This window comes from Lolium perenne, chromosome 4 (genome assembly GCF_019359855.2).
Source record: "Lolium perenne isolate Kyuss_39 chromosome 4, Kyuss_2.0, whole genome shotgun sequence".
NCBI lineage: Eukaryota > Viridiplantae > Streptophyta > Magnoliopsida > Poales > Poaceae > Lolium > Lolium perenne.
In genome coordinates, this window is record NC_067247.2 from 135,062,090 (window position 1) to 135,088,596 (window position 26,507).

At 44.1% G+C, this 26,507-nt stretch overlaps 2 protein-coding genes across 2 annotated transcripts; both read left to right on the plus strand.

The window, feature by feature from the left end:
* Positions 1 to 11,381: 11,381 nt before the first annotated feature.
* Positions 11,382 to 13,880, plus strand: LOC127293970 (acireductone dioxygenase 4). Its single transcript, XM_051323702.2, has 5 exons — positions 11,382 to 11,624; positions 11,750 to 11,822; positions 12,587 to 12,681; positions 12,790 to 13,029; positions 13,536 to 13,880. The coding sequence occupies exons 1-5, from the start codon at positions 11,613 to 11,615 to the stop codon at positions 13,662 to 13,664; spliced, it is 549 nt and encodes a 182-aa protein (XP_051179662.1). The 5' UTR covers positions 11,382 to 11,612; the 3' UTR covers positions 13,665 to 13,880.
* Positions 13,881 to 18,603: 4,723 nt separating this feature from the next.
* On the plus strand, positions 18,604 to 26,240 carry LOC127293971 (subtilisin-like protease SBT3.9). The gene is made up of 9 exons (XM_051323703.2): positions 18,604 to 18,747; positions 19,013 to 19,202; positions 19,279 to 19,434; positions 21,889 to 22,517; positions 23,190 to 23,260; positions 23,386 to 23,634; positions 24,508 to 24,634; positions 25,192 to 25,387; positions 25,500 to 26,240. Exons 1-9 carry the CDS (start codon positions 18,637 to 18,639, stop codon positions 26,048 to 26,050), a joined length of 2,280 nt encoding a protein of 759 aa, XP_051179663.1. The 5' UTR covers positions 18,604 to 18,636; the 3' UTR covers positions 26,051 to 26,240.
* The last annotated feature ends 267 nt before the right edge of the window (positions 26,241 to 26,507 follow it).

Here is a 26,507-nt window from a genome sequence, read left to right on the forward strand (position 1 = left end):
GCGGTCATGTAAAGTTAGTCCGAGCCGCTTCATCCCACTATGCCACAAAGATGCAAAGTACTCAAACTAAAGATAACAAGAGCATCAACGCCCACAAAACCATTGTGTTCTACTCGTGCAACCATCTATGCATAGACACGGCTCTGATACCACTGTAGGGATACGTTGCATAGAAAACAAAAAATTTCCTACCGCGAACACGCAATCCAAGCCAAGATGCAATCTAGAAGACGGTAGCAACGAGGGGATTATCGAGTCTCACCCTTTAAGAGATTCCAAAGCCTACAAGATGAGGCTCTTGTTGCTGCGGTAGACGTTCACTTGCCGCTTGCAAAAGCGCGTAGAAGATCTTGATCACGGCGCCACGAACGGGCAGCACCTCCGTACTCGGTCACACGTTCGGTTGTTGATGAAGACGACATCCACCTCCCCGTTCCAGCGGGCAGCGGATGTAGTAGCTCCTCTTGAATCCGGCAGCACGACGGCGTGGTGTCGGTGGTGGTGGAGAAATCCGGCGGAGCTTCGCTAAGCGTGTGGGATGTGGAGGAGCGGGGCGGCTAGGGTTTGGGGATAGGGGGGCGCCGGCCACTTGAGGTGGTGCGGCCACCTTGTGCCTGTTGGGGGTGGCCGGCCCCCTCCCCTTGGCCCTCATTATATAGGTGGAAGCCCCAAGTGTTGGACTACAAGTCTCCGAATAAGACCCGAACCCAAAACCTTCCATGTGATAGGGAAACCTACCCAAGGTGGGAATCCCACTTGGGGTGGGATTCCCCCCTTCCATGTGGGGGGGTGGCCGGCCCCCTTAGGGGGAGTCCACTTGGGACTCCTCCCCCTCTAGGGTTGGCCGGCCATGGAGGTGGAGTCCCTTTGGGACTCCGCCTACCATAGTGGTTTCTTCCGGACTTTTCTAGAACCTTCCGGATCATTTTAAATCTCATAAAATGACTTCCTATATATGAATCTTATTCTCCGGATCATTCCGGAACTCCTCGTGATGTCCGGGATCTCATCCGGGACTCCGAACAAATATTCGAACTCCATTCCATATTCAAGTTCTACCATTTCAACATCCAACTTTAAGTGTGTCACCCTACGGTTCGCGAACTATGCGGACATCGTTGAGTACTCACTCCGACCAATAACCAATAGCGGGATCTGGAGATCCATAATGGCTCCCACATATTCAACGATGACTTTAGTGATCGAATGAACCATTCACATACGATACCAATTCCCTTTATCACGCGATATTTTACTTGTCCGAGGTTTGATCATCGGTATCACTCTATACCTTGTTCAACCTCGTCTCCTGACAAGTACTCTTTACTCGTACCATGGTATGTGGTCTCTTATGAACTCATTCATATGCTTGCAAGACATTAGACGATATTCCACCGAGAGGGCCCAGAGTATATCTATCCGTCATCGGGATGGACAAATCCCACTGTTGATCCATATGCCTCAACTCATACTTTCCGGATACTTAATCCCACCTTTATAACCACCCATTTACACAGTGGCATTTGATGTAATGAAAGTACCTTTCCGGTATAAGTGATTTACATGATCTCATGGTCATAAGGACTAGGTGTTATCACCAGAATTTGACCGAGTCAGAGGTGGGCCGCGATCAAGATGGATTTGAAGAATATAAATGGAAGAAATATGTGAATCGGCCTTTATATGCAAAATATGGGCTAGTTGGCCCGTGTATCTTTAACATAGTAGATTACGTGTCGTTTTAGTTAGAGTTGGCCTCGTGCACGGTTGGGATTATTCCCACGTTAGAAAGTCCTCTGGACTATAAATATGTATCTAGGGTTTATGAAATAAACAACAACCAACGTTCAACCAACAAATCAATCTCGGCGCATCGCCAACTCCTTCGTCTCGAGGGTTTCTACCGGTAAGCATCATGCTGCCTAGATCGCATCTTGCGATCTAGGCAGCAGAAGCTTTATGTTGTTCATGCGTTGCTCGTACTGAAGCCTTTTTGATGGCGAGCAACGTAGTTATCTTGGATATGTTAGGGTTAGCATTGTTCTTCGTATAACATGCTATCGTAGTGCGACCCTTGCATATCTAGCCGCCCTCACACCTATCTTAGGTGTGGGGGCGGCACCCCGCTTGATCATTATTTAGTAGATCCGATCCGTTACGGTTGCTCCTTGTTCTTCAAGGATTAGTTTAATATCTGCAATAGTTAGGCCTTACAAAGGGTTGGAGGATCCAGCGGCACGTAGGGTGTCGTTCGCTAGTCCTAGGCAGGATGTTCCGGGGATCAACCTCGTGTTGGTTTTTAGGCCCTACCTAGGATCGGCTTACGATCACCGTGCGTGGCCGCGAGGCCCAATCGTGAGTAGGATGATCTGATTATGCGGTGAAAACCCTAAATCGTCGTAGATCGCTTTAGCTTCATCTTGATCAAGCAGGACCACCATATATTCGTGCACCTCGTACGAATCATGGGTGGATCGGCTCCTTGAGCCGATTCACAGGATAACCTGAGAGCCGATCGAGGCTCGTATTTAATGTTTACGTGTATGCCATGCAGGAAACTAAGCGAGGCATCTCCATCACCTTCCTGACCAGGTATAGGTCAGGTGGCACGCCCTTGCATCAGCATCGGACGTGTGTACCAGAGGCTTTGCGGGCCGTCGCTCGGAGGGACCAGGGCCAGCCGCAGCCCTAAGTTGTTCCCGGCTCTACTGTGTTGCCCGTCGCTGCTCGCCGGTGGGTTTTGACCGCAACACATTCTGGCACGCCCGGTGGGACCAGCTTCGACATCAACCACCTCGCCATCTACATCTGAGATGGCGGACGGCACTCCAGTCACGTACGAGGATCTGACCGACGAGCTCAAGAAGAAGTACGACGAGGTCAAAGCTATCCTCGAAGCCGATCTCATCGGCTCTTTTCACAGAACCCGTTCACATGGCATCAGGTGGAAGGGGTTCTCGCCTGATGGTGCACTCGATGGGATAGACCTCTCTGCCCCGTCAGAAGAACGCACCAGGTCCCTGCGGCAGGAGATCAACTACTTGGTGGCTCACTCGCTACACCGCCACTCTGAGAACCTGGTAAACACGTTGGAGCGTGTCGCTCTTCGGGTGATCCAGGAGATCATGAGGCACCAATACTCGCCGTCAGGACCAGCTCTCGGGACGCATCAAGGAGAGTTGCCACTCCAGTCCCGTCCACCGCTGCCATTTGCGTTGGCAGCACCAGAAGTGCCGAATTCACCGGCATTCGTCGTCTACAAGATCGGTGGTGACCCTAGTGACTGCCAGTTCTTGCATGAGGCGCCTAAGGAGATCCCTCATGGGTACATGTGCATGTATGTGCCAGATTGCGGTAACTGGGCGCTCACAAACCAGGCCACAACATCAGGGACTTCTGGGAAAACAGGAGGAACGTCAGCAACAGATCTTGAGAAGCAGACGTGGCTAACTAAGTACGCCACCCCGACGAACCTCCAGAGCTCAGCTCCTGCAGTTGGCTCAGAGCTGGAAAAGCAAGCATGGCTGGCTAAGTACGCCACCCCGGCGAATCTTCAGAGTTCAACTCCTGCAACAAGACAGCCGGATCAGATCAGCACCATACTGAGAGACCAGTTCGGCATGGTGCCGAAAAGGAGGGCAATCGGCTATTCCAAGCCGTACCCCGACGAGTACGAGTTGATCCCGCTACCACCTAAATATCGGCTCCCAGATTTCTCCAAATTCAATGGATCAGATGGTTCCAGCTCCATCGAGCATGTGAGCCGATATTTGGCACAGCTAGGAACGGCCTCAGTGTCGGATCCACTACGCGTGAGGCTCTTCTCACAGGCCCTCACGGGATCGGCTTTCGGGTGGTACACCTCGTTGCCACCAGACTCGATCCGGACTTGGAAGCAGTTGGAAGAACAGTTCCATACGCAGTACCACTCAGAGGCTTCCGAGTCTGGCCTTGCCGATCTAGCACAAATACGTCAGAAGCGTGGAGAAACTGTGACAGAATACATCCAGCGCTTCAGGAATCTTAGGAACCGATGTTATTCGGTTCGTGTGATCGAAAAGGAAGCGCCGAGTTGGCGATAGCGGGCCTTGCAGCACCGCTCAAGGACATGGGCTCCCAGCAGACTACCCCTCACTGGCGCACATGGTTCAGAAACTGTCGGCATATGAACAGCGCCACCCGGACTTGTACCAGGACAAATTCAAGCGTGCAGTAGTCCTGGTCGAGGCAGAGGAAGACGAAGTTTCTGCGGGAGATCAAGAGGTAGCAGTGGCTGAATGGATTCGGGGGGCAACCCCCGTGTCCTGCAAATGGGTTAAGCCACCAGGTCCGCCCAGGGGTTTTGATTTTGACGTGACCAAAACTGAGCAAATTTTCGACCTCCTACTCAAGGAGAAGCAGTTGAAGATACCCGAAGGTCTCAAATTCCCCACGGTACAAGAGCTGAACGGAAAGCCATACTGCAAATGGCATAACTCGCTCTCCCATGCCACCAACGACTGCAGGGTGTGGCGTCAGCAGATCCAAATGGCGATAGAACAAGGACGTCTGATTTTCAACCAGTACGCCATGAAGGTCGACACCCAACCCTTTCCCGCCGTTAACATGGTGGAATGCACTTACCCTGAAGGTTGCCAGCCAGGATCCTCGTTCAGCATCAACATGGTAGGACTTGGAAACCACGCTGGCAAGGATGGAGACGAGGGTAGCTGCTCTCGTAGCAAGGACACAGAGGAGGCCGCTCCATGCGATCGGCTCCGTCATGATGGCAAGCGCTACGTCACAAAGGGAGAAGTGAAGAACATAAGATATCAGCGACCCCTCTCTGATCACCTCCTCAACAAGTATGCGAGTCAGTATGACCAACGCCGACGATCCAGCGATGATGATGAAAGAGATCGTCTGGCTAGAGAAGCCAGAAGACATCGTCGGCATGATCGCAATGAGGAGGAGCACGAGCGCCGTGCCAAAGGAAAATTAAGGGAGCAAGACGACAACGATAGGCACTGGGACTGCCCCCTCTTCAGACACTGCTGGGATTCAGGAATGAGCCGATTACCCACAATCGGCAATTGCCCAGAATGCAACCAGAAGAAGAAGGAGGCAGCCAACGTGTCCGTGTTCAAGCGCTTAGGACCTCTCCCGCCACAAAGCAAACGCGCTGAGTCCCCTCGGTGGGAAGATCTCGAGGATTCAGAAGACGAGGGACAAGAAGAAGAAGAAGACAGGTACCACCGGCCAAGGTGGTGCCCTGATGGACTCAGCCGTTCACAAAAGCGCAGGGTTCAGCGATTGCGCGGCCTGGAGGAAGCCTAAAGGTTATACTTGCATACGCTGAGGAAGGCACGACCTGATCTGGCTGCGAAAGTTCAGCGAACCCTGGACGAAGAGGGTCGTCCACGGAAAATGGAGTGGCGCCCCAAGCAAAGGAAAGCCGATGATGAAACATCGGCTTGCACAAACATGGTGCTCGTCCTTCCGACGGAGCTTAGTGCTCCACGATTACACGACGCACTCGAGGTGGACGATAGCAAGCGCATCAACATGATAAAGTCAGAGGTTGGGCTGGTTTTATCCACTGGCCTAACCATGTAGCAGGAGCAAAACAATGAGCAAACGTGGCAAGGCCGATCCCTGGGGATCGGCCCCCCAATGATCTATGAAGGAACGTTACGAAGCCTTCATTGAGCGCTTCAGTCAATATGGAGGCCAATTCCAGCAATCGGCCAAAATTATCTTCACCACATGTTCTGCTTGTGTTCAACATCGATCTACTGGGCAGCGGTCACGTCGGCGAATGAAAGTCAACACGAATCCTCGCGGAGCCGACGTGCAAGTACAGTGTCTTGGCTAACCACAAAGCCGATATCTGCAGTCACCTGGCAGATTCGGCTCGGGGGGCATATAGTCAGATGAGCATGCGCAGATAAACATGTGTAAACATGTGTGCAGTGAAACATTGGGGGCCGATTAGAAAAAATCGGCCAGTAAAAAAAAAAATTTACATGACATACAGCCGATGCAAGGGCATCGACTTTAGAACTAAGAAACCGAAGCCGGTGCAATTATACGAGGTTTACCGGATCTCCACCAAATCCAGTTCAGCTGTAGGGCCCTCTGCTTCTTCACGGGAGTAAAACAATGAGAACTTCTTCAGCTGCTTTGAGCCGATCCGGGTTCCTGAACCTTCTTGTCGAGGATTTTCAACCCTTGGTACTAGTTCAGCAGTGTTGACAGAAGGGGTATATCGGCTTTCTAAGGAAGAAAGGTGATCGGCTTTGGTGCATCCTCTCTAACATTCTCGCCTCGAGTAAGGCTCGGGGGGCAGCAGGCCTGGTGGATGCTCTGTTCAGGAGCCGATTGGGGTACCATCGGCTGATCTTTCGTCGCAACCTTCTTCACAAAATGATGGGTGTTTAAAGAAGACCATTAGGTTTGGTTGGAAGAATTCAAAGGCTTCCCTGAAGATTCTACATTATCCACCAGATTTCAAAATCATCAGTTGAAGAATGGAAGGGTGAATTTTAAAGGACCGATGCGTTGCTATCGGCTCACTACGCATTGTCAAAGGGGACAAATCGGCAGGATCAGTATGAGAGGAAATCGGCTAAATTAAGCTCAAAGGAAATCGGCAAAATCAAATTGGGAAAAGTGCTTCATTGATAGGCGAGATTTCTTACATAAAGAGCTGATTGCTCTCAAAAGGAAGTACTAGGGGATACATTGCCCCATCTACTGCTACTGGTCCTATACTAAAGGTCCTATCTACGGGCCGTCGCTGCCCTCGTCGTCGCCATCGTCGCCGCTGTCGGCGCTGCTCCCGGCGGGCTCGTCGTCGCTCCAATGGCCGCCGACCGGGCCCTCATTGTCCTCGTCCTCTTCGTCAGCGTCATCGTCATCGCTGTCGAAGTCGCTGAGGTTCCCCAGCCAGGGGCAGAACCGCTTGGCCGGCGGCTCGTCGGAGGAGGTGTCGTCCTCCTCCTCCTCCTCTTCTTCCTCCTCCTCCTCGGGAGAGGTGAAGTCACAGGAGAAGCGATCGTCGTCGCTCTCCTCCTCCGTTTCCCCGTCGGCGAGGAAGCGGAGATCGCTTTCCCCGTCGGTCAGGGACTTGTCGTCCTCCGACCAGATGGAGAAGTCATGGCTAGGCTCCTCCCCGGCCTCAATGGCGCGGCGGGTATTGGCTGCGTGGACCTCCGCCAGGTTCGGCTCTGGCGTCGGCTCGCGAGAGGAAGAGGACTGGGTGGAAAGATCCGATGAAGCAGAGAAGGAAGAAGACATGGTGGCGCAGAAGGGCTTTTGGAGTGCTAATGCGAAGAAGATGCGGAGCGGTTAAATAAAGGGGATATAGTGGAAATTCAATGCCACAGCAGTTTCCGAGGAAGTGGTGCCTAAAAGAAAAAAAAAATTTGCCAGGTCACGCGGAGAAGTTGAGAAGGCAAGGCATCATGATGACGGATACTGCAACGGTTCTGCCACGACATGACCCAACGAAGGAAGAGCAGAGTGATTTTGGAATTTCCAATTCCAAAACCAGGGGGGCATGTGTTATCACCAGAATTTGACCGAGTCAGAGGTGGGCCGCGATCAAGATGGATTTGAAGAATATACATGGAAGAAATATGTGAATCGGCCTTTATATGCAAAATATGGGCTAGTTGGCCCGTGTATCTGTAACATAGTAGATTACGTGTCGTTTTAGTTAGAGTTGGCCTCGTGCATGGTTGGGATTATTCCCACGTTAGAAAGTCCTCTGGACTATAAATATGTATCTAGGGTTTATGAAATAAACAACAACCAACGTTCAACCAACAAATCAATCTCGGCGCATCGCCAACTCCTTCGTCTCGAGGGTTTCTACCGGTAAGCATCATGCTGCCTAGATCGCATCTTGCGATCTAGGCAGCAGAAGCTTTATGTTGTTCATGCGTTGCTCGTACTGAAGCCTTTTTGATGGCGAGCAACGTAGTTATCATAGATGTGTTAGGGTTAGCATAGTTCTTCGTATAACATGCTATCGTAGTGCGACCCTTGGATATCTAGCCGCCCTCACACCTATCTTAGGTGTGGGGGCGGCACCCCGCTTGATCATTATTTAGTAGATCCGATCCGTTACGGTTGCTCCTTGTTCTTCAAGGATTAGTTTAATATCTGCAATAGTTAGGCCTTACAAAGGGTTGGAGGAACCAGCGGCACGTAGGGTGTCGTTTGCTAGTCCTAGACAGGATGTTCCGGGGATCAACCTCGTGTTGGTTTTTAGGCCTTGTCTAGGACCGGCTTACGATCACCGTGCGTGGCCGGGAGGCCCAATCGTGAGTAGGATGATCCGATTATGCGGTGAAAACCCTAAATCGTCGTAGATCGTATTAGCTTTATCTTGATCAAGCAGGACCACCATATATTCGTGCACCTCGTACGAATCATGGGTGGATCGGCTCCTTGAGCCGATTCACAGGATAACCTGAGAGCCGATCGAGGCTCGTATTTAATGTTTACGTGTATGCCATGCAGGAAACTAAGCGAGGCATCTCCATCACCTTCCTGACCAGGTATAGGTCAGGTGGCACGCCCTTGCATCAGCATCGGACGTGTGTACCAGAGGCTTTGCGGGCCGTCGCTCGGAGGGACCAGGGCCAGCCGCAGCCCTAAGTTGTTCCCGGCTCTACTGTGTTGCCCGTCGCTGCCCGCCGGTGGGTTTTGACCGCAACACTAGGTAACTATGTATCGAAAGCTTATAGCAAATAACTTAATGACGTGATCTTATGCTACGCTTAATTGGGTGTGTCCATTACATCATTCATATAATGATATAACCTTGTTATTAATAACATCCAATGTTCATGATTATGAAACTAATCATCTATTAATCAACAAGCTAGTTAAGAGGCATACTAGGGACTCTTTGTTGTTTACATATCACACATGTATCAATGTTTCGGTTAATACAATTATAGCATGGTATATAAACATTTATCATAAACATAAAGATATATAATAACCACTTTTATTATTGCCTCTAGGGCATATCTCCTTCAACTATGTATCGAAAGCTTATAGCAAATAACTTAATGACGTGATCTTATGCTACGCTTAATTGGGTGTGTCCATTACATCATTCATATAATGATATAACCTTGTTATTAATAACATCCAATGTTCATGATTATGAAACTAATCATCTATTAATCAACAAGCTAGTTAAGAGGCTTACTAGGGACTCATTGTTGTTTACATAACACACATGTATCAATGTTTCGGTTAATACAATTATAGCATGGTATGTAAACATTATCATAAACACAAAGATATATAATAACCATTTATTATTGCCTCTTGGGCATATCTCCAACAAGTCTTCCTATCGTTGTGCAGTCGGGAGCTTTCTACTTGTAGCCGAGTTCATCGTGGACTTCTGTGCCCTCGGGATGACTCAGCTGGATGAAGGACCAGGATGTGATCCTGCAAGGGGTCATGCCTTGCTAGGCTGGCTAGGAATGTGCCTAGACGGTAGACCGTTTGGTCCCATCATCCAGTCATGCGTCATGCATGATGTCGCGGGTGCTGACTTCTATGATGTGGGGCCTCCTGGCCCCTTTAGCCGGGCGATTTGGCCAGTCGGCTATGGTGGGTTGGCCTGCTAGTGCGGTGAATACCGTCTTGGTATTATGTCGTCTAAGTCTAGGCTCTGCCCTGGTTGGCGGGCTAAAGTTCTCTCGTCTCTAGGTACCTAGTTACCCATGACCCTGTTAGTCAGCAGCACATTCACCAGGCTAACCTATAAATAACCAGGATCCCACACCCCACAACTCACATTTCAATCTTACACTGACTGGTTAGAGCGATCTAAGAGAGATGGAAGCAAGCAGAGATGGAGGAGGAGGCAACCAAGCATCAAGATGTTCATCAACAACTGGAATAAAAAGGGTTTTACTCTTCAAAGGTTTAATCATATAGCCATAGTTAGAATCTTAGGCAGCGTAGGATAAGAATTTGACCCAGAGGATCACTTCCTTGTACTTGCATCAGTAGGACATGTGTTCTTAATACTAAGCTACAAACACAATCACCTATGGCAACTCATTAGAATTTTTCCTAGCACTCTCACTTAATTAAGAGGCACCTAAGAAAAACCCTAATGAGGTAGGGCACAAGGCACAACCAAGCATTTTAGTAGCATATGCTTAAATTTAAGCTATAAGCATGTAGCTAACCATTCTTCTATGACCTAAGAGAAGAAACAAAAGCTAATAGACCGTAAATAAGAATTACAAGATCACCTCAGCTACTAAGTAATTTATAAACATGAAATAGTTACTAAATGATTGCATCAACTAAAACCTATAAGCTAGGCACATCCTAAAGCTATTAAGCTAATCCTAAGCTACTGGGACCACTTAATTAAGCAAGAACAAACAAAACAAGTGTGTTAAACCAATTCTACGAACAGTCTAGGAGTTAAAAAGTGATTAAAAAATGAGACTAAGGGCATCATCTATGTATATGACAAAACATGTCTTTAAGGTAGGATCCACTTACTACACCATAAGCTAACTAGTCGAACCACAATGTTTATAGGTAAAATTATACATAATCTGGGACCCACCTGTAAGAACTACCCACTCATATTATTGTAAGTGAACTTTCTTTCTATCGATATGCGTATTAGATAGTATTATTCTAGTGCGTGTGGACTACCTATAACATGCACTATGTATAATTATAACTCTTAGGGTGTACTTTTTGGCTCATGGTGTGGTTTTTCCCGCACATAGTAGATTCTTGCAATTAGAAATCTGAGGTCTTCAAATCACCCACATCACAATAGGTAAAACTAGTCCAAAGCAGCTTTGTATCAGCCTAACAAACCTTTTGAAATCTCCCACACGAAATGGGATGGTAGCCATGTGTGTGAAACTGCCCACCGGGGAGCCAAATACACACTCTCAAGGCTCCTCTACTAAATTGTACCAAAGATCCTCAAATTTACTTGGAGGAGCAGAATTGGCTTGTTCAATTTTGGTTATAACCTCGAGATTATGCTTCGTCAACTCTAGCTGTACTTTGAATTTTTTTTTTTTAAAAAAAATGGGGTATTTTGAAAAGTTTGAGGAGGTGGGCATGGCCCAGTGGTTGGGGTCGCAGTGGCGCACCCCAATAACTGGAGTTTGATCCCTGTCAGGGACGAATTTATAGAATTGCCAAACCAAGTTTCGCTTCTATTATATTTATATTAGTAGTGTCTAATTCTTCCTGACACTGTTTAATTTTTTTAAAAAAATACAGTACAAAATATAAATAGTACAAAAACCATTAAAAAAATAGTGTGTGGAGATTGCTTGAGATCTGGATGGAAATCTAGCCTCACGTCAAACGTCATCTACTTCGAATCAGCAGTTCCTGCCCCAAAAAATCAGTGGTTCCTTGTAACAAGATCCACTAGTCACACACCACAGAGCACGCCCAGACAAAAACCGAAGAGGAACAATCTGGATTCTGGAATAGACTGGTAACCATCCGCCTCCTCCACAAGTTTTTATAAGTCCTGAAAGCAGGCAAAACACAAGCCAATCAAGCTGTTGGATTTCCTAGTTCTCACCCCATTAATTCTGCTCAACATGGCTCTTCAGGTAGCGGGCAGAGTTCGATCCATTTTCTTCCTTGTCTCGATTTTCTATTGGAATCGTGATAAATTTATCTTCCATCTGATGCGATCTATGATCTAACGCGACCTGCTTGTCCTCTTGATTATTAGGTATGGATGGTGGGGGAGAATGGAGAGGACCTCAAGAACCCTAAGGAGTTCCTCCCCGTCTCCAAGCTCGAAGGTGCTAATGATGATTCTTGGCCAATTACGACTTCCCCCTACTCGCTTAATTTCTTGGATTATTGGTGTGTCTCCTGTTTATGGGGACGAAAATAATTCCCCTCTCGGGTGAACATATCTAGGGCATGGCTTGTATTTGTTGGATATCATGCATGGTCTTATGCAAACACTATTTTGTAGATAACGATGCCCGGCTGCAACTGCTTGAACAGAGGATACTTTCGGTTGGTCAAATAATTTTTATCTGTTCCCTGAGATTTACATCTGAAATGATACGTGTTCTTATATATAGCAGAAATTTGATCCACGATTGCTTAGTGTGGAGACCGTAGAAATGCTGTTTAGCTGTTGGTGTTGCTGTTTCCTGGAGATTTTGGTTCTTGACCTATGAATCACTACTTTCTTTTTTGGGAAATGGGAAATTGTATTAAAGCATCAACCTGATACAAATAAACAAACCCAGTCTGTGTCTCCTTGCATATGTCTGACAGGCATCCTTACGTGGATCAACGGGCCCATAAAAGAGACTGGTTTAAATGTGTGAACTAGCCATGGTTCTTGATTCCACTCGGTGTCAGTTCCAACTATATATCATGCATGCCAATTAATACATAATCTGTTCTTCGCTGAAAAGGAGTGTACATGATGTCATTATACCTAACTAAGGCGAGTAAACAAGGTTTCTAGAGTCTAGAGAATGAACTCACTTCTTCTATCAGACATGCTTTTCTAGGCAACCAACGGTACTGATCCTGTTTTTTCCAGAGATTGGTGTGTTATACTGGCATTTGGATCCAAAGCAGTCAGAAAGTGAAGAAGAACTATCGAAAATCCGCAAAGACAGAGGATACAGCTACATGGTTTGCACTTCTCCCATTGACTCTTAATCCCTTTTCGCTTCTCTTTACGTTTGCACAGCTTGTGTATGACATTCTAATCTGATATTGTGACATGTATCGCTGCTGAAGGATCTTCTTGACATATGCCCTGGGAAGTTGGAAAACTATGATGAAAAGCTGAAGAACTTCTTCAGAGAGCACATGCATGCCGATGAAGAGATCCGTTACTGCTTGGAGGGTGGTGGGTACTTTGATGTACGCAACAAGGATGACAAGTGGATTCGGATTTGGATAAAAGAAGGTGATATGATAGTGCTGCCTGCCGGGATTTATCATCGGTTCACCCTTGACACCGCCAACCATGTAAAGGTATCGATTGGGATCTTATATGCATTTACTGCTGAAGATTTCATTCAGCACTTGTATCACATTTTGCATTGAAATGGCTGATAGCATCTTTTTTGTGAATCAAGCTAAATGAAAAATATGGTTTTGGTGCTAAGGACATTTCTAGAACCAAGAAAATAGTTTCCGAAGTCACAACTCAGAGCCAATTATTCATGTAATGCTACTTGTTGAGGATAAAAAATGAAACAAATAAAATGTTTAACTAGTATGTCATCATAGATGTACAATACAAGCTTGCCAAGCTAGATAGTGCATTCATAGATATACAGTAAGCTAGATAGTACACTCCAGTTAAACAGAAAAATTATGTTCGTAGGATGCAGAAACTAGGTCAGCTGGTAAAGAGATGTACTGTTAAACAGCCTGTAAGCAAAGAGACATCTTGTATAGAAAAGGTGAAAAACTATGATTTGCCAGATATTAACTGGGTCCTGATGAACACATTATGGTGATTTTTTTGTGCTCAGCTCATGAGACTCTTCATCGGTGAGCCAGTCTGGACCGCGCACAACCGGCCTCAGGAGGACCATCCGGTCCGGCAAGAATATGTCAAGAACCTCACGGACAATGCTGGTCTTCCTCTCGCAGCACACTGAAGTTTATGATCCGGGGGGTCGCCACTCAGCTATGTACAATTACTGTGGACACATATACGGTCACACACTTCGACGAAATAATGTTGTATTGCCATGTGTCATGATGCCAGATAGATAAGTGCTACCAATTATTAATTATACATAGACCTATCACTTGTGTTACTTGCAGTGTGGTGAAGTTACAATATAGTCAAATGGCTGTTTGCTACTGTATTATATATCCTGTCGAGTGGTTGCTATGTTGCCTATAATAGCAGTGGTTTATCTGTAGTCTGTGCATCAGGATTGATCCTGTGAATGCATGGTAGTAATGAAAAGTGCATGTGATCAGCCCATCGGCAGTTTTCTGGGTAGTGTGATCTCTTCGTCATACAGAGAGAGCCGAATCTTTCTATGCAAATGGTGTGCTGAACACAATATCATCATTTATTTGTTTTGAGAGCAGCCGATGAGTTCAACCCCCGGTCTTTGCATCTGGCTCACAATGAACCGTTTATAACCTGCAAATACAACAAAGAAAACAATCAAGTGTTTATTAAGCAATAAGATGTTGCAGAACAAAGATGGATTTTATCACTTTTATTTCACTTAATGCTAAAGGCTGAAAGAAGGGAACAAAAAAAATGTTCAACTAAAAATATTATTGTTTGTCGTAAACAATTATTGTAAAATTCTTTTGATAGGTCTTAGTACTATCAGTATCAACTATAAGATATTGAAATGTTCACCGTTTATCTGATTAATTCGTACTATGGGCATCATTTATAAATTTGACTGCTTTACGGGCTGCCCTTCAAAAGCATTTGTTTTTCTTCTGCACGGTTCCATCACATCAAGTCTAGAAGATCTTCGTGATGCAGACAACCTCATTACCGATCTGCACGACATCATCCGAGCGGCACAAGTTGACGACCTCACGACGGATTTGAAATAGAGATCAGATTGATTAAAGAAAAGAAGGAAGAAAATGATGAAACACGATTTGTTGAAGGGATGAAGAACATACATGCAAAACAGGCACACTGGTGGAGGACTCCGACGCGCCTTGAGCATATCGGGCGATGTCAAGCCAGAACCTACAATTCAACTTCGGCACAACTCAAGAGAGATGGGGATGGGATCTTTGGTTCGTAATGGAAACATGGGAGTGATATGAGATGTAGGGTGGGCAATGTTGCGAGATTTAGAGTAAGGAGTGGAGAAAGGAGAGTGCGGCAACATGGTTAGACGACAATTGAACTCTAGGCCTCACTTTTTCAAATGCCCCATAGTCCATGGTGGGCTAAATAGGGTGGTCATATGTGGTGGAACACATCAGCCTCTTGATCAAAACTAGGTCCCATAATGGTAATGTAAGTAGTCCCAGCCCAATATATCAGCAGCGGTGGGTTACACCAGTCACTAAGATGTGGTTGACTAGTCAACGTGTCACTTGCAATCCATGATGCACTAATAGGTAACTCTCTTAATCTACCGCGCCATTATTTTGCGTCGAGGTTGCTACACATGTGTGCTGCTATTGGAATAGAGCAACAAGAAAAATACAGTAGTTCTACAAGATAATATCTCCAAATCGACCATTTTGTTTGTTCCCTTCTTTCAGCCTTTAGCACGACACCATTCTATAAAGATAATATCTCCAAATTATTTGTTCTGATCAACAGAGACATAAATCAAAACTATGAACAACTGAATGCCCAAAATTAGAGAAAAGAAACCCAATATGGTGCCAAATCACCGAAGCAGCACACCAAGCAAAAGTAAACACAACGTGCACCAGACACCAAAATGAGTACTCAAATGGTCGTGAGGTATGATTCCGAGCTCGAGAATTTTTTAATCTGAACAGTAGGTTTCCTCACAGACAATATTTATTAATTTTTGGTTTTAGAGATGTACAAGAGCTAAATAAAAAAAAACAAAATAAGCTAGAAGTTATCTCTAAGGCAGATTAGCTAAACTAGACTAAAAGATGTTAAGCGAAGGATTGCACTCAAGTTCTCATGCCAACATAGGACTTCCTGATTGCTCTGTGAAGTAGCAAGGACATCTCACCCTTGAACTTTCTTCGACAGCTTTAAAGATTTGGGGAACTATCCTTGAAGAGGAAATCATTCCTGTCGGCCCAGCAGACCAGCATGATGACCTCAAAAGAGAAGGGCTGGTTGATTGCCTGCTTTAAACCGATGATGAATTCTAGGACCGGAGTTTGTCGAAACTGGGCCACAGGAGGAGACCAACAAGGGTAGAGATATTGCCAACACATTACCGAAAAATGGCACTCAAAAAAGAGATGATCCAAGCTCGAGAATGACCTATTCTTCTCCGATTTTCTTCTAATGTGGTGCAATTTGTTTCCTTTGAAAGTGTGGAAGTTAACCAAGATTTTTATGGCAATTGAGAGTGTTGGGTGGATATACATATGAAGGCACAACCATGCGATATCATCGTCAACATTCATCATCTACGTATAATTCATCCGCAACAAAGCCAACTTACAAGCCTAAAAGTACCAATCAAGAGGGGACGACGACCAACAATCATCAAAAACACATTACAACCAACGCCACAAAACTACCTATGACCTACGTGTCACCTACACATGCTCACAACACCAAAACCCACACCAAAGGAAAAACTAGCAGTACTGAGTGACCCTTCGTTCGTGAGGGTTTCCCCAGGCGTTTAGTTTTCCTCTGCCTCCCATCGGCGGCTGCCTCCGATCTGGCCACCTCTGTGGCCTTCAGGCCATGGAGATGCGGCGGACCGCGGCTCTCGTCGGTGGGAGGGCTCCGTTTTCTAGTTTTGGGGGCTTCGTTCCCCGTCTTTACGATTTTTGTTTGTAGGGGCAGTACTCAGGTGGTGGTGGTGGCGCCTCGTGCAATAATGTTTCCCTGGCTTCAACCCCATCTCGACAGCGACGTCGAGAACCTTGTGGGTGTGGCGTGGTCTTCGAGGATTTTGTCTGGCTGTGTGGATCTTCGGATCGAAAGGAGCTTCATTTGCATTTCATCCTACTTCTTCGTCTTCGGGACACATGTGGTCTTTTCGACCTGTTCGGCGACTTTCCGTCAGCAACCAACAACGTCAGGCCGACTCAGGGAGGAGCGGCAGCGGCGGCGCGCCTTGACACGGTCTGGAGGTTAAAGATGCAGGGCGTTTTTCAAGGATCTCGTTGTAATTTTAATTTTTCTTGGGCTGCTATGTAGTGTTCGATGTTTCTTTTAATGCTAGTGTCCTATTTGCAAAAAAAACCACACCAAAGGCCCTAAGAGAAGAGAGAGTCTGATTAAGCAAAGAAAGAAAGAAAAATGGAAATGCCCCCGCTTTTGACAGGGTCGATGGTGCTGCAGACTGCCACACTCGCCTTGGAACCGCCCTGAACTGAACACCGCGCTTTCTAGAAAGCCATGTATCCCACGGTTTTGTCCAACTCAAACAGGTTCTGTACTCTCTGTTCAACAGTTCAGTCAATCTAAAACACACACACTCATCACGTATTCATGATTTCAGCCAAAAACGATCGATAAGTTTGACTTGGAAATTTCGCAGGCACCACAGATAGATCATATTAAATGCTGCCACGTTCAGCTATCATCTAGTTGACTTGGAAAATTTGGCGAGGCTTAACCTGAAGTTTCTGCGTTCCGAGCCGTACGTGTTCCCTATCCGTGCATGCCAAAGATGCTTCCGGATTTACTAAACAATGCTAAGTGATTGACGTTATATCGTATAGTACAGGACATCCAGTGGCGGAGCTTCGAAAAAATTAGAGCCTGGGCGGACCATAGCTAAGAAAAAAATGAGAATCATGTTTGAATTTACTTTTTGCGAGGAGTCGCAACCGGATATTTTCTCGAGGGAATTGCAACCGGATATTTGTATAACATAATCTGAATATTAGTACTAAATGAAGAATCATACATTCGTACTATTCTAGATATTAAATATGATAAGCAGTAGCTCAATAAACAATATGAGTCACAGATAAAAGTTTAGGTATCCAAATACCGCTGCCTTGGCATTTTAACCAAAATCTCTGAATTTTCTGAAATTAAAGATCCAACACAATGATTAAGAAGTAAAATAATTAGAGTGATTATCGTTGCTAAGATTTCAGGCGAGCAAGTGGTATTGCCGTCAGTAGCCTGTCATCCTCTTGACCTGTGAGCTTCGGCGGGGTCTTCAAGCGTCGTCCGCCGTCGCTGCGTTGGTGCCGCTATGCGAGGGGAAGAACTTTTTTTTTTCTGAGAAATAGGAGAAGAACAGATAACACGATCGAACTGGCATCCTGACTTGTGACGTCCAGATACGAGCTAGACCTGTTTGGCAACTTAGGGCATGCCCAATGCACTGCCCTAGAGCTACTGCCTCACACCTTTAACTAGGTTCGGGTGGTCCAAAGTATGTTCGGATGAGGAGGTAGCCTCCTTTTCAAGAAGTGAGATCTTAATTCTAAAAAGCATACTTTTTGAAGAGAGAAAGTGATACATAGTGTTATATTTGTGGGGTCCCTTCTCTTTTTTTTTGACTAAAGTTGTAGCTTCCATTGGAGAGATAAAATTGACCATATTGCTTGTGACAACTTTTTTACATGGAGCAGCTAGTTGTGTATGCCACCATTGCTCATGCTCTTATAGACCAGCTAACTCAACTTGGTTTACCTTTTGGTGTCTATTTTATTGGGCTGAGCGAATGAAAGGGAAAAGGCCATAGCAGGCCGCAGCTATTGCCCGGGCAAGCAGCCAGCTTCTGACGTTTTTACCTTTGACTCACCACATACTCGCACGAATCGCACCGGAAGCTACGCCTGCCGCACGGAGCCGAGCCCGGGCAGCTGCCCGGGCATGCCGGGCTGAAGCTCCGCCACTGAGGACATCGATGATCATGGGTGTATATAAAGAGGCCCTGATTGCAGGTGCAACCAACATATCCTCACAGCAACAACTGTGCCAACAGAAGCATATATAACATGGTTTTATTAAGGTATTCTCCGGCCAAATACGCTCTGATCTTGCTCGTGATTTTTGCTCTCCACGGTATCGGTTTCGCTTCGTCTGAGGCGTCAGATGAAGTGAAGAAGGTATGAACTACTTGTAACAATTTACTATCGGTCCATACACTGTTTTATGCACTGGTATATAGCTACTGTTTTTCCTCAATGAACGAAATGGAACCAAGCACAAGCGGTGTGTTACTCCCTCCGATGCATAATAAGTGTCGGGATTTTAATTACTAAGGAAGTAGTACAAATTTAAACTAAAATCTCAACACTTATTATCTGAAATCCCCCAACACATATTAACTTATGGATAAAAAAGAGTAATTTATTTTAGTTGTTCTTTCAGTTGTACATCGTCTACTTGGGGGAGAGACAGCACGAGGACGCTGATCATGCCACTGCCTCGCACCACAGCATCCTAGTTTCTGTTCTCGGAAGCAAGGACGCGGCTTCGGAGTCGATCTTGTACAGCTACAAGCATGGATTCTCTGGCTTCTCTGCAATGCTCACAGAACCACATGCCAAAACAATCAGAGGTAACTAAACGTGTGTTACATGCTTATTAACGAGAAATAAGTTTTTTAACAAAGAATTATTTCCATTTTTACACAGGCCTACCTGGCGTGGTGAGCGTGAGGATGAACCACATGCATAGTACACATACTACTCGCAGCTGGGACTTCATGGGGCTGCCCTACGGCCAGCCGAATGGAGTTTTGGCAAGTGCCGGAATGGGAGAGGGCATCATCATCGGTGTAATTGACTCAGGTTAATTTGCCACACATCTTTTACATGTTTAATTGCTTGTATTTGGTTTGCCCAAAGGAGAAAAAAAGAGCTCAATCGATTATATCTTTTCTCATGCTTTCCTGATATCTATAAAAGTAATGTCAGCACAAGTTAAGAGTTTGGGGGTGAAGGAACATAATGCTTACTCCTCGATGTATGTTCAAAAAAATCCAATGCGTCATAAGGTGTGCACGTAGACTAGCTTCTCTATGAAATGCACCAAATAAAAATTGCAAGAATAGGATATCATGACACGTTGGATCTTAGTGAGACTGAAAAGTGAAAACACATGAATGGGTAGTAGAAATTGTTTGACTGTATCACGTGAAAACACACGTGAATGTTCTACAGATATATTAAGTCTCTGTTTGCGGTTGTTGAACTATGTTGTGTTGGCCTATAACCTATTGTAGAAAATAGCTACTATGGCATCAAAAGGTTAACCAACCAAATGAAAAATAGACAACATTTTGTCAGAAAAGGTGGACATAGGCACGAAAGCACTATATGATAGTAGACATAGGCACGAAAGCACTATATGAAAGCAATGCATATAAATTTTGGAGAATACATAAATTTGAACCATAATACTCCTATGTGGGAAAATTTTATGTGGATTGAGGCTATGTTAAGCTTTAAGCCCTATTTTATCATCCAAAATATTTGGGGTAACCAAATTGTGTCCAAGCATTTGCCTTCATATAATTCTTCGAGCCTTTGGCTACCTTGTTGAAGGCATTATTTGGAGACTGTGACTCCCTCTTGGGTGAAAACTCAGGATTCAATTATGGTGATTAGATCGAGCAACGACGACACTTGTGTGTTGTTCCCTTCCTGAAGACATTGATATGTGAGAATCACTCTCGCATCCCGGGTGTTATCATGGTGGTGGTTGTTTCATACTGCTACGAGTGACTAATCACTTGAATGGGCTTTTTTTTTTGTTTCCTTTTTTTTGTTGTGTTCATCTTTGATGTCTTGACTAGTTTCCTAATGTTATGTTATTGCAGAGAACATATGTAGTTGGTATCTTCTTAATATTAATATATTTTCTTTATCGATTTTTGTGTGTCCAAGCATTTGCTTGTCCATGAAATGGGTAATATTGATTATAAACAAACAAACAAATAAACAAGCAAAGTTTCCCAAGAGACATTAGCGACTAAAATTAACAACCATCAACCATTTAGTCACCACTAAAGATTGATATGACTGATTTTTCCCCTCACGTTACCCTAAAAATCGTACCAAATTCATTAAAAAAATATCAAATCTAAATAAGGGTATACACGACTGACCTAGTTAGGATATGCAACTATTAAACTATACCTTGTTTTCCTCTTAAGGAAGACCCCTTCCATTGGAAAAACTAAAATAGTTCCCACGGCCGATGGATTTGTTACTTTATAGATAAACAAAAAAAATAAAAAAAATCTGAATTTTGTTACATGTACATATGGATTTGAACTATTTACGTAGTAATGCATTTTTTCAGTTCCGGGTTGCACAAAAAAAGTGTGGATAAAACATAGATATACTATTTGCTATTGTTGACCTATCAACTTTCATTGGTTTATTAAAAAAAGCTATTTTTGAAAAAGAATTACAGCATGCAAGTCTCACTCAGAGTACATCTACATGAGCACATGTATATATGTGGGAAAAAAGATCAGAGTTTCTTAAGGTGCCTGAATATTTGTTTCCTGGAGCCCGGTAGCCAAAAACTCTGCACCCCATCTCGGTCTCTCCCCATGCCCGCGTGGTGTACATCCACATCCAGTTCAAGCATCTCCGCCGCCGTCGCCGATCTTTGCAGGCTGTCCAACTGCTCGCGCCGCACGGCCGGCTGGTTCTTTGCTCCCTACCTCCACATCTCGGTTCACACCTCATCCGGCGGCGCCGCGGGTCATCCTATTCTGGCATCCGTGATTCCACGGCACGATGTGACTGTGACCTGTTGTTGGTAGGCGCATTCCTATTCTTGTACTTCTTGATCTGGCTTAAATATGCTCTAGATTTACTAAATTTGTAGGGGAGTGTATATATTGTCGGATATTAGCACTCACTAAGGGCTCGTTGATTGAAATGGCCAGTGCAGTATAGTCCGGAGGGGGAGTGTGAGAACCGGAGAGAAATTGCTGCTGGTAACACAGGAGGGTTGCCATAAGTGAGAAAGTGGGGATTTGATACTGGAATGAAACAACAAAACAGAAACTGTTTTTTTTCTGGGAACTTGCCTTAACTAAAGTTCAATTTTGTTGTGTCGCATTTGGTGATACATTTATAATTCCCACACGGATCTTGCAACATAACTTGCATATATGTTACTTCCAGAAGTACAAACAGGAATGGAGAAGGGGTCATCTTAACTGAATCTGCATCAGATGACATTGGACAGTGCATGGTAAACCCTGACAGTTTTTCACACTATAGGTATTTGGCCAGAGTCACCGAGCTTCAGCGATGATGGATATGACCCCCCTCCTGCAAGATGGAAGGGGACCTGCCAATCTGGCAAGTCCTTCAGCTCCAAGAGCTGCAACAAGAAGATCATTGGTGCACGGTGGTATGCCGACGTTGTCAACGAAACCCAACTAGTAGGTGAATTTCTATCTCCAAGAGATCTCAACGGCCATGGCACCCATGTGGCCTCGATAGCAGCAGGGAACATCGTCCACAACACAGGCTTCTATGGGCTGGCATCCGGTGTTGCACGCGGCGGTGCACCAAGAGCCCAGATCGCAGTGTACAAGGCTTGCTGGAGTGTTGGAGCGCCACCAGCCGATGCCACTTGCAGTGAGGCGGCAGTCATGAAGGCAATAGATGATGCTATCCATGATGGAGTCGACATCTTATCGATGTCCATACTCAGTGTGTTGGGGCACATCCCCGCGTTTCATGCTGTGGCAAAGGGTATCCCGGTGGTATATGCAGCTGGGAATTTTGGGCCGTATGCCCAAATGGTGGGTAACGTAGCTCCATGGCTGTTTACGGTTGCAGCATCAACGATTGATCGGTTGTTTCCTACTGCTATCACTCTTGGAAATGGCCAGACACTTACGGTATGTTTCTATCTTCTATCCATCTTTATTGGAACTAGAAGAAGAATTTGTCAAAAAATTTATGGTAAATGTGATATTAATAATTGCCATGGGAGTTGTAGGTTCATATTATGTTATCCACGATTGCCAAGAAAATATTAATAATCAAGTACAACCTTAAAAGTGAGTACCTAGATTTGAGATAGGAACTATGGAAGTTGGATGCTTTATCAGATAGACTGTCGATGGTTTTCTTCCTGTAATAAGCTAGTTCTTAGTTTTTGATCCCCAAAATCTATCTGGACCTTATTTCAGTCTTGTGTAAATTCTGATATTGTTTGCTTGGTGATCTTCGATTCTAGCTTTGTTGCAAGTTCTGCATTATAACGTACCTTGATTATTGTGAACAAAAATTTCAGAATGTGACAGATGCACATGATTCATGAGCTGAATAGATGATTTTCTTTCATATGTGAACAAATGATCATTATTTTTCATAAATGGCATGTAAGCCCTAAAATCAGGTTGAAGTATTTTGTGGACATGCCTATTATCTTAGAGTTGACAGATTCACCATAGCTCAGGAAACATGATCATTTGTCTTCAGATAGACGAGAACCAAGCATCATTGTATTATTCGTATATACATTATTAATACTATGTATTCTAATAGTAAATTTGCTCTGCTTATAGGGGCAATCCTTGTTTGCGGATATGGAAAGAGCAAATCAGTTTCACAAGATGAAGCTCTACTTAGATACCATGTATGACTATACCATATCTTCTACTTCAAGACTTGCACATGTTTCATTTGTTTACTTCTGTATTTCGTGTTCCAGCTAACATGTGCATGTACTTCAGTGCTTTAATTCCCCATGTAAATTTGCAGGTGTAACTTGACTGTTGCAAACAGTACAGATGTGAAAGGGAGTATTGTTCTTTGTTTTAGTACAACCTCTGTCCTCCCGATAGCACAATTGTATGGCTTAGCATCGGCAGTGATTAATAATGGAGGAGAAGGTTTTATCTTCACACAGCAAAGTGCCGACTTTCTTGTTGCTTGGCAGTTTCGTGCCATGTCCATCCCATGTGTTTCTGTTGATTTAGAAGTTGCCTACAAGATAATTCAGTATTTCAGGTAAGTACGTGGTTAAGACTGAGCGTGTGTTATCTATCATAATGATATTTGTTGTGAAAATTAAAACGAATTCGCAGAGGATGTAGGAAATATATGCCAGTTTTATCTCTCCAGAGTCTATTAAAAGTGAGAATAAGAAAGCTTGTGCCATGTCTTAATCAAATACCAGTGTTGCCGTTAGATTTAGCCATGGATGGTTATATTCTTTCCTTCACCTCGAGAATTAGAGTATGCAACGCAAATCAAATATAGGATCAATCAATTAGAAGCAACGCAAATCAAATATAGGATGTGCGTAGTCTTACCCAGGGTTCAGAAAAACAGACTACCCTGTTTGTACCTTTCTGGGCTGGTACTGATAATAACCAAAAAAGATAAAACCTGCCATGGAGCAGATATGTTTGTTAGAAACTGTGGTCCCAACCTATGTTCATCTTGCTAACTGTTTGTTGATAGTTAATTCAAAAGCTATCAGTTCCAGTTATCTGACGGTTGTGCTTTGTTATGTCGCCTTTGCTTTTTGAATAGGTTTTGGAAGATACTATGAACTTTAGATTTAAATACCAGTTTCACATAACTATAGATTTAGGGATGAAATGTGTCACAAAACTACAGGTGTGTGATGCATTTAGACAGAACTCAGTCTGGCATAAGCATACCCACAAAAATCTTAATGTAGTTTTGGATAGGTTTAATCAATAAACTTGTAGTGAAGACTATTATTTTGTAAAAAAAAAAATCTTAAACCTGTAACTTTTTGATAATTTTGTACACTAAATTTGTAATTTTGTAAAATTTACTTTTCTATATAGAAATATACATGTATTTTTGTTACTTAAGTTGGTCTTAAACAGTATTATTCTTTCTCAACAGTACCAGTCATAATCCGGTAGCAAAGGTTTCTTTGACTCAAACAACAACTGGAAGTGTAATTCCTGCTCCGAAGATTGCAGCTTTTTCATCTAGAGGTCCAAACTCTGTCTATCCTACCATCCTCAAGGTATATTGCTACAGAATTACATTTTTTACACAATATTTTTTTGTGCACATTGTTCTTTTTCATCTGGAGGACTGACTACGAGAATATATCCGGTGCACATGTTCTTGTGGTGCAACGGGTGCAATGTATGTAGGAAATACATTCTATTTAAAAAAACTCAAAAATAATTGGCACATAATACTCATGCATATTTATGATTGCACAAACATCGGATTCATATTCAACCCAAGACTTGAGAAAGAAAAATGTTAAATTAGGTCTGAGTAGTAGTTATTTTAAATTTGGCCCACTAACACGAGCAGTGCTGAGTTTTTTTTATCGCACTATGTTTTAAATTTTGAATTGAATTTTTGGGACATGATAGATATGTATTATGTCTATGTTGTAAATTATTTTCAGATTTTTTGGCAGCTTTTATTCCTATATCCTATGCACTGGTTGCACCACAAGAATGATGCAGCAGATGCTTTTCAACTAACTACAGTTGATATTTGTGTCACTAATATGTCAATGTTGTTAAAATATGAAATGATAACTTCATTCTGCATTGTAAACAGCCTGAAATTGCTGCACCGGGGGTGAATATTTTAGCAGCAGCACCACAGGTTGGCATTTACAAGGAATTGGGGCTCTACTTCTTTGATTCAGGGACATCAATGGCTTGCCCACATGTATCCGGCATTATAGCCGTGCTCAAGTCACTCCATCCAGACTGGTCACCTGCTGCTCTCAAATCAGCACTCATGACAACTGGTAGGTTTAGGCTAATTAGACTATTAGTATAGCAAAGTCCTGTAGACTTAGAAATATGCTCAACATCGTATTTCGCAATACATTTTTTAAACAAAACTAAGTTGTTTTACAGCATACATTACGGACAACAACGGTCTCCCATTACTAGCTGATGCTACCCCAAATAAGATTGCAGATCCTTTCGATTATGGAGCTGGATTCCTTAATCCGACTCAAGCAAGCGATCCTGGACTTATATATGATATTGATGCGTCAGATTACCAAAAGTTGTTCAACTGCATGCTTGGATCAGATACAAATGGTAGTTGCATAGCAACTGAGAGATCTTTGTTTGACTTGAATCTCCCATCAATCGCCATCCCTAATCTCAAGTCATCGGAAACGGTATCAAGGACTGTCACCAATGTGGGCCAACCTGATGCAGTGTATAAAGTGTCTATTGAGCCTCCTGCTGGCGTTGATATGCTGGTTGAACCCATGACATTGGTGTTTGGCACTGATACAAGCTCACAGTCTTTCAAGGTGACCTTCAAGGCAATGCGAAAGATCCAAGGCGATTACTCATTTGGTAATTTGGCGTGGCATGACGGAGGCAGCCATTTTGTCCGAATCCCTATTGCAGTTCGTGTTGTCATCGAAGATTCCTATTCAACTGTCTCCTAAACTATATGTATGGAGGTAAATGGTTAATTTTTCAGGTTTATGTATGTATTAAGTGATGTGCTACGTGATGGTTTTATGTTTGTTCTCCGTGTTGTGTACATGTAAATTATTACAAGAACAAAATGTTGAGGCACCATGATAGCTCAACTTCTTTTGATGAAATAAATGTGGTCGCAGTTGTTATTTTCAAGCAGCCTTATAGCCTATCAACTATAGTTTCTCTAATGCAATACGGTTATACGGATGATCTTGGGAAAACGTGTACACAGATAGATGGAATGAGAGTAGGTGCAGTCCGCAGTGGTAGCAGCAATAGCGGTATCAGTTGTCTCCATCAAATTCAAGAACACTCTGCTTTTCATTTGATGGACCATAGTTTCATAATATAGAAAGTTGTGTCCATCAGAAGGACACCAGGTTCCATACTTAATGCTTATACTTATTGCAGAAAGCAAAG